The sequence below is a fragment of the Belonocnema kinseyi genome, chromosome 5, assembly GCF_010883055.1.
Source record: "Belonocnema kinseyi isolate 2016_QV_RU_SX_M_011 chromosome 5, B_treatae_v1, whole genome shotgun sequence".
Lineage (NCBI taxonomy): Eukaryota > Metazoa > Arthropoda > Insecta > Hymenoptera > Cynipidae > Belonocnema > Belonocnema kinseyi.
The window spans coordinates 103,641,192-103,650,279 of NC_046661.1; the positions used below are offsets into that span (position 1 = coordinate 103,641,192).

At 29.6% G+C, this 9,088-nt stretch overlaps 1 protein-coding gene across 1 annotated transcript in view; it reads right to left on the bottom strand.

Moving 5' to 3' along the window:
- Nucleotides 1-9,088, bottom strand: part of LOC117173812 (centromere-associated protein E-like) — a 100,293-nt gene that overhangs the window by 23,920 nt on the left and 67,285 nt on the right. The window contains exons 6-7 of the mRNA XM_033362455.1: nucleotides 8,192-8,346; nucleotides 2,594-2,771 (exon numbers count right to left, since the gene is read on the bottom strand). Coding sequence (XP_033218346.1) covers nucleotides 2,594-2,771; nucleotides 8,192-8,346 — 333 coding nt within the window. The remainder of the gene's footprint in view (nucleotides 1-2,593; nucleotides 2,772-8,191; nucleotides 8,347-9,088) is intronic.

Consider the following 9,088-nt stretch of genomic DNA (forward strand, 5'->3'; position numbering starts at 1 on the left):
ACGAAAAGATGTTCAAAAAAGATTCCGGTTACAATTTTCAACCATCTTGTAGTTTTAATTTTAGGTTGAAGCTAACTAAATTTTCGAGAGATTTCAGGCCATGTATCAGATGCAAATATCTATATTATCAACATTTTAAAAAGAAATTCATGTCCATTTGAAACAAGATATCAAGTTAAAAGTATTTTGCATTAAATAAAGGCGATTGGAAAGATTTTTTGATCATGAAATTCTGCAAATACAAAAAAAAATCCAAATGAGTTTAAACATTTTTTGCAGTTACAACCATTGGGGTTCAAATAAACCTTCATTAGTTCCTTTCATTCAATTTATAAAATTATAATTTAGAAAAAAGGACGAATTAACAAAACCATAAATTAGATAGATAGTTTATAGTAAAATATAGTAAATAAATAATTCGTTACTAAACGCTTAAACGGTTAGATATAAAATATTAGTTGATGTTAAACTAGCAAGAGAAATAAAAACCGCTTCCCATAAAAACCTACATCAAAGCCCTGTGAGGATAACCTCAACTTTTTTTAAAATAATTTTTTTAAACCGAACTTGCCTGCACACGAATCGCGATATAGAGTTAAAAATTTATAAAAATAAATAAGAAGCACTAAAAAACGTTTTTCTGGTTGTAAGTTTGTAATATTATAGAAAAAAGTTTATTTTTGGAAAAAAAATTTTTCGCTTTTTTCATAATTATAAAAAGTTAGGACCAGAAAAACGTTTCTTAGTTTTTATAATTTAATTTCCCAAAATTTTAAACTCTGTATGGCTTTTCGTGTGTACATAAGTTGGATTTGAAAAAATGTAAAAAAATGGTTGAGCTCACGCGGACATTGGCCTTAAGCTTAAAAATAGCATAAATGGAGAATTTTTTATGTAAATAAGAAATACAATTTAATACCTTTTTGGTTTTAAAAAAGGAAAACCCTTTTTTAAGTATACACTCAACAAAATATTTGTCTTGAATCTTAAAAATAGTTTCTTTAACATCCATTGTTTTATTTAACCAAAAATATCTTTCATTAAAATTCTTCAGGGATTCGTTGACGCTAAATAAAAAAAAAAATTTTTATTAACTTTATTTAAACATAAAGTTGAAATCATTAAAAAAATTTAAATATAGTTAATTGTTTTAATATCACACAATTAATTTTTATTAAATTATATCAGCATGTAATCGATCATTTAACGTCCGCTATGCATAACTTAATAGTTTATCATAAATTAATAAATATTTATGAACAATTGTATCGTTATAAACAACTTAAGCTCCTTTCTGAATGTTTTTGGACACTTATGACGTGATTTTTTTTGTAATATAATTTAAATTAATACACAAACTTCAAAAGCCTAAAATTAATCTATTTCTTATTGTTGTTGACAAACTTTATAAACAAATACGTAGTTTGAGCAATTTTTTAGAGTTGGTGGTAGTTTTGCATACTTGCTTTATTTTACTTCTCAGTGATAATACATTAAATTATATTGTTATTTAATGACAATTCATGGATTGTTATAAACAAATTTGATATGATAATGCATAGTTGGAGAAATTCTTAGAAGTTTTAATTACTTTTTTGTTCAAACGTAATTTTTTAGGTTTGCTAGTGTCGCATTAATTCAGTTTCGTGTTGTTATATTGTTCAAACTGCATTTATTTACCAAATTTGTTTATAACAATTACGGCTACAAAATGAAAATATAGTTTACTGAAGCAAACAAATTATTAAAAAACACATTTTGAAAAAGTAACTCAAGCACTAAAAAAATGCTCAAACTAGTAACTTCCTCTTTAAATTTGTTTATAACAATTACATTTATCATGAAATGGCAATGCAGTTTACGAAAGTATTATTGGAAAGCTTAACAAAGTCCATTAAAAAATGGACTGAATGTCTTAAAAATTGCCCAAGCTGAGCATTTACTTAGTGAATTTATTTATAACAATAAGAAATACATTAATTTTTTGTTAATTTTGTGTATTATTAATCGTTTAATTTATAACAGAATATTTTAAATGACTTTAAACTTCATAAATAAAAGTTGATTTAACATTTTTATCAGAAATTTAAATTTCACAATTAAAAATTTTTAAATTGGATTAAAAACAAAAATCACTGAAAAATAAATTCTACAAAACCATTATAAAATAAACTAGCAGTGTTTATAACAATAAAATTACTATTAAATATTATTAATGTACAATAAAATATTACGTCATGCTTCGCTAATATTTATTAGTTGATTACACATTACCATCAATCATTTTAAATTAATAACCTGTTATTAAAGCAAACATAACTTGAATTTTACTATGTTTTTCAACTGTATCTTTTTTAAACAAATCCTTTTTAAAATTGATCTTAAATTATCTATTAGGAATAAAGTTGGCTTTAATTTTTTTCAACTTTTAAAATCGACTTGAAATTGCAGCCGGAATAATATTTTTAACCATTTTTCGCATTTTTGTCCCTCCTTGCGCTCTCAGTTAGACGAATTTATTAATTAGGAAGCTTCAATTTTTTTAATTAAAAAAAATTGAATTATTCAATTTAGAATTGATTTTCATACTTACTGGCAAGCATAATCGTGGCTGCATTTCCACCAAGTGCATCTTTTAAAAGCCAGGTGAGAGCTGAATCCCTGTAAGGTATGAATCTCCTGCCAGGAAAGTTTCCACTGGACCCTCTCTCTGCAAGGGCTGATATCACGTTTCCCAAAGCCACCAAACTTTTGTTGATATTTGCCCCTTCCTGTTGACAATTAAAAAATGTAAATAGTTTAGAAATCAAATATATTTAAAAAATAATACTTATTTTTAAAAGACTTTTATTCTAAAGCTGACCCGAGTCGAAATAGAGGCTCTACTTTAACGCTCCAAGTGGAATTACAGTGAAACCCTTCAATAGAAGTACCTTTTATAGCCCTTCCGAAAATCGTCGCCGCGCCGCAGGTAGGAATAACAGGAGCTGCGCGTGTGCTGCGAGCTCTGCATTTGCTACTCAGGAGAGCACTCAAGCGTGAACAAACAAAAGCTTGGCGGGCTATAATGAGTTAGCTCCCACCCACTGCCAGCCCCAAAATCGACGCTATCAAAGAGTTTCACTGTATTGCCCCTACTTTAAGGCTGCTTTTTCTACTAGCTCCTACGTAGCCACTCCTAAAGATATTTTGATTTTAATTCGCTTCTATATAAAATTTAGCCTCAGAATTGAAGGTCTTGTCTCTAAGCTCTTGAGTTTTACTGATGTATTTTTTAGAGCTCCATATTCTCCGTAGAATTTTCAAGTTCTCTTTTAACGCTCTTAAATATTAACGCACAAAATATGCGACGTCTTTGCGTCGTCGTGGCTTTAAGTAATATATTTTCAAAAGATAATATCGAAATGGCTTCAAGAAGAAAGAAACTTGCCCTGATCTGGTGGCTGCAAACAAAAGGAAAAATGCAAACCAGCGCAAGGATTTGAAAAATATTCCAGAAGAACCCAGATACAAAAAACTCGAAAGAAGGTATCCGACACGCGAGAAGAAACGTCAGAAGAAAAAGGTAAGAAAGATACAAATCTTTTTTTTTCTATGCCACAGTTAAATTATTGAAAGATTTTTGACAATTTAATAAGAAAAAGAAATTCAATTCTATCATTTCTAAATCAAGAGCTCTGCAGAGTAAACAATTTTATTTTGAATTGAAGAATCACGAAATTGAATGATTTCAGATTAAACATTTAGAAAATAGGGCAATGTCAAAACCTTAGAAATTTAATATTTTAAGATTATATCATTGAAAATTCAGAGGAATTGAAATTGTATTATTTATACTTAAAAGCATTCAAAATTAAATAATTAAAAATTGCAAACTTTTGAATTTGAACAATTATAAATTCAGAGCTAGTTTCAAGCTAGTTACTGAAATTTGTATAAAATCGAAGAATGAATTGAATTATACTAAACAAACTTTCAGACTATATTCACCAAAAATTGTGATATTAAAACATTTTATAATGAAACCATTTAAAATTTATTCTATTTTTAGTAAATTCAAATCATTTAAAAACTGATGATTTTTAAATTGCTAGTTAAAATTGCTATTTAAAAATAGTTCAAATTTGGTCTTTTTGTGATTTGAAACCTAATTTTTATCATTTTTAATATAAAATATTCCTTTAGAGCTATTATTCACTCTTGAAATTTTCCAATAAAATATTTTTGAATTTGAAATGATTTATTAGTTTAAAGGTTCAACTAAAATCGGGAAATATTAAGATATTATATTAAAAATTACAATGAATAATAAATTTTTAAATTAAAAACTTAAAATACAATTTTAAGCTGTGCAGCTCGAAATTGTTTTATATTTACATCTGAAATTATCAAAATCAAAACTGAGTATGAAGGCTTTTAATATGAAATTTTGGAATATTTAGTAGTGAAATGGTCTTGCCATTTTAAATAATGAATGAAACCCCTTTTTGGTTCAAAATTAGTGTATTTTGTTTCAATTTTCTTTTTGTTGTCAATTTTAACTGAAAATTTAAACGATTCCATGTGTGGTTTTTGACTGAAAATTCATTTCTTTGATTTAAAATTTTACTATTAGTTTAAAAAATCTTTTAAGAATTCATAGTTGAAAAAGAATAAATTTATTTTGGTGCAAGTTAATCTTTTTGATTCCAAATTAATTTCTTTGTCTGAAAATGAGCTTTTTTTTATTAAAAATTAATTTTTCTTGAATCAAAATTTACATATTACATTTTTTGTCAAAAATTTGTCTTTTTTGATAGTCATTTCATCTTCTTGGTTGAAATGGCATCTGCTTGGTTAAAAATTTAATCATTTTGTTAAAAATTCATCTTTTTTTGTTAAAAAATGTTGTTTTTTTTAAAGAAAATTCACTTATTTCCTTTTTGCTAAGAAATTAACCTTTTTTTAGTCGAAAATTCACTTATTATGTTTATTATTTTGATAGAATATGCATCTTTTTCTGGTGTAAATTAAACTTTTTAGTAAAGAATTCGTTTTATTCACTTGAAAACTGAACATTTTGGATGAAATTTTTTTAAGTTGCTTAACAATCTTTGTAAGTTAAAAACTGAACTATTTTGTTGAAAACTTCTCGTTTTTATTTGAAAACTAATTACTTTTTATTAGAAATTCGAACAATTTGTTGGAAATTCGTATTTTTTGTTTTGAGTCAACCGTTTTTTTTTTAATTTTCTTATTTATTTTTATTTGCAAACTAAGCTGTTTGGTTGAGAATTTATATATTTTACATATGTCTTACGTAATTTGTGGATAACCTTTCATAAAATTCTGTATGAATGTTGTCATTAAAAGGGTTTAAAATATATTTACAAACTATATTTTGTAAGAATAACATTATTAATATCCTATGTACAAGTTTGTTTTTATATCTAAAATACAAATTTTTAACAGTCTGGGAAAATAAAAAAATTGCCTGAGGAAAGTGAGAGTAATCTCAAAATTGGGATTTCGTAGCAGGCAGCCTTAATATTGCAAATTAGATTACTGGATAACATTAAATTTGGATTTTGAAATATATAATTATTTCAATTTTTGTACCCTCAAAACTACCATAATGAGAATTTTACTGATTAAATGGTAAATAAATAATTTAAAAAGTTTCGGGATTTCAAGCTAGGTTTTAATCAGTATCTTAACTAAAAGTGTTAATAAATTAAGTAATATATTCAGTAGGTTTGAAATTTATTCATTTTTTTTCTAAGAAATATCCAATTTACAGAGTACTTCAAACTTTTAAACGCTTTTTGAATTTTCACATTTTTACCGCTACTCTTCTAGATTTTGCGAAGTCTTGAAGTCGAATCTTGAAAATGGTCAACAATTAGAAATTAGATTGGTCTTTCTCACTCAATAACTCAATCTCTATTAATCAAACATACTTTAAATATAACTCATTTCTGCTAGTACCCAGTACATTTCTTATAACAAATTTTATGTAACTTTAACAACATTTGCAACATTATTTTCTGCATATTTACCTAATATTAGTATCCTACTAAGATTTTATTAACTAAATTTTATTTTATTTTGATTCAAGTCAGTGGCAGGTACGAATAGGGCCGAGAAAATATTGGCAGTCTAAATAAGCACATACTAATTTGATACCATATGCTTAAAACAAGTGCATATTATCTTGATCTGAGAAAATGTATTCTCAGATGGAATAGCATATTTTATTATTCTGAAACATTATTGTGTTATTTCATATAGAGGTGTATTCAAATGCAAAACATAGTTTACTTCCAAAAAATTATTTCGGACACACTTCAAGGATATATTTTATCAATATAAGAATAAGTTGTATCAAAACAATATACTTGTGCCTCAATTTAGTGTTTTTTTCTACTTATAAGAAGAGTCTCTTAGATAAGAAATATAAACACTAAGCGGCAGTTTATGAAAACTCAAAACACGATTTCTCAACAAAAACAAAATTATTTTTGTAATTATTGTTATATAATATTCATTTTTTCATAATTATTAAATAGACAATCGCACACACGGTGTTGGAAGGCAGACTTGAATTATGGTCAGGAGCAGATAGTGAATCACATGGTAGCCAAGGAGTCAGTTTGAATAAAAATAAGACAGTGATCCTAAAAGGCCGCCAATTTTTCAACTGCGCAAGCATCGCGTAAAGAAGAAGTGACGAAGATCCTTCCTCTACCACTGCGTGACGCGTGCGCAGTGGAAAAATCGCGGTCGGATAGCACCACTAGAATGAAAGAGCCAGTCAGCATCTCAGGGATAATAGACTAGTATCTTCTAGAATATTGTGGGTTAGAATGAAAGTACACGGAGAGAATTTTGGTAGAGCCGATCACCCAACACGTACAAATTGTCGCGCCAATCACACAGTGAACAAGACCACTTATGTTTAGTAGAACGGCTCCACTCATTGGGGAGAGCCATTAAGGTATTCTTATGGGACACATTATATGATACCATAAGTACTTGCGATCATGATGAAAAAATATTTCTACTAGGAGATATGAACGTATGGATCGGCGTCCAACGTGAGGGTACAGAAAGGGTAATAGGTAATTTTAAGGATCCAGAACAAATGACGACGGAAACAGATAAGTTAGCTTATGCTGATAAACTCGCTTATTCATTACAAATACTTGGCTTAGGCATAAAATTATTCACATGCACACCTGTTGTAAAGGAGATAGCAACAGCGTAATTGATTTGGTTGTAGCAAATAAACAATAAGATGTATAGGGCGCATCGACTACGACCCAGGATGTCTTTTTTAGAAGAGCGACTGAAATGTGTGGTACTGCGGTTGTAGGAAGAATGTCTGGTGATGCTTGGTATAATTATGAAATCCAAGCAGCCGTCCACGAGATGAAAGAAGCGCATACAAGAAAGTTAAACATCACAGGCCTTATCGATGAGTAGAGTTCCTCTGGGAAGAGTTGTGCCACGTTACCCCTTCCACTAGTCACTAGCCGACGCGAATCCGCAATCGGAAATACGTAGCGAAACACGAAACATTTAAATTATTCTGAAGAAGAGCTTATAATGTATTATATTTTCGTGCAGTATTTGTTTTGACAATAAAAATGGAAAAAAACATGGTGTTATGTTGCATTCTTTCCTTCCATATTAGTTCTGCCCAAGATTTTTACTTGCCATAGGCGCGAAAATGGTTGGCATCGTTCTTTGAAGCTTAACAACTCAGCCGAAAAATGCTAGCGCAATAAAACAATAGTCATATGAAAGCTAAAAGTGTTCTACGTCGATGAGGTTGAAGACGTATATGTAAGAAATTTTTTGTGCTTTGCAGCCTGAAAAATGTAAAAAAGGTAAGGATTTTCGGGTACATTTAAGAACAGTCAAGTTTGGAGCATTATTCCTTACGCAAGGGAAAATAGGAAAAATTCACGAGTATGAAGAAAACTGTTGTAAATAAGTTGCAGTTGAGAAATTCAAGAAATAATAAAAATTGTTGCTTCGAGGTACAAAAATGTACAACTATATTATCTTCAGTTCTAATAAAGATATTAAACTGATTGAAACTGTAATGGGTAGACTCTGTAATTATTTCCAATCCCCCGGAAGGATCTGATAGTCTTATTTTTTGTGCAAATCGTGATATTTTTATACATTTCTTTTGTTGGCAAACAAGTGCCAGAAAGCAGGGAGGACCCTTTTTTATTGTCGACCATTCGTGCCTTTCTTCGACCCGGGGTTCTGAATCCTTGGGTGGCACCTGAAGCGTTCTCGGCAGAAAAGAAAGGGTCCGGGCTGTTTTCTGACACTTGTTTTCAAACATAAAGTCTTAAAATATAGCGATTTTCACAAAAAATTAGACTATCACATCCTTCCGGGAGATTGAAAATAATTACACAGTCTATCCCTTACAGTTTGCAGTTTGAAGATGCGGTTGCATGGAGAATTATAGTAGGTTCTGGCTTTCTAGAAAGAAGAGAATGTGTGAATTGTGCGGGAAAGGGGATGCAAATGTTGAGCACTGGTTGGAGGAGTGAGAAGAGGTGAAAAGAAGTGGGATAAGCATGGAGGTATTGTTTCATGAAAGGGGGGACAAAAGGGCAGTAGCATGGGTGAAGGCGGTGTTGGGTAAGATGGAGAAAAAGAGAAGGAAGGAGGAAGAACAATGGAGAAGGAAAGATTGTAAATATGAGAGGAAATCGATGTAAGGAAACTGTAAATATTGTAAATAGTAGTTTAGTATTAGGTGTTAGCCGCGAAAACAAAGACTGGTAATGCGAGGCATAGCGAGAAAAGAGCACCATGCGTGCGAGGCGAGGCGCAGCGAGGAAGGTTAGGCTATAGAAGCGAGTGGATTAGATATAAGGTGTGGATGTTTGGTATTTTGTAAGAGATAGTTGTAAGAAAATTCTCTTAAAAAATGGAAGTCTAAGCAAGTGAATTTTTTAAGGGCAGCAGGCCGAAAAATAAAAGGTTATCTATTTAATATAGTTGTACATTTTTGTACTTTTAAGCAATTCTAACAGTGATGAAAGCTCATCTTTGTTAATGGTTAAACAATCTTGTACAT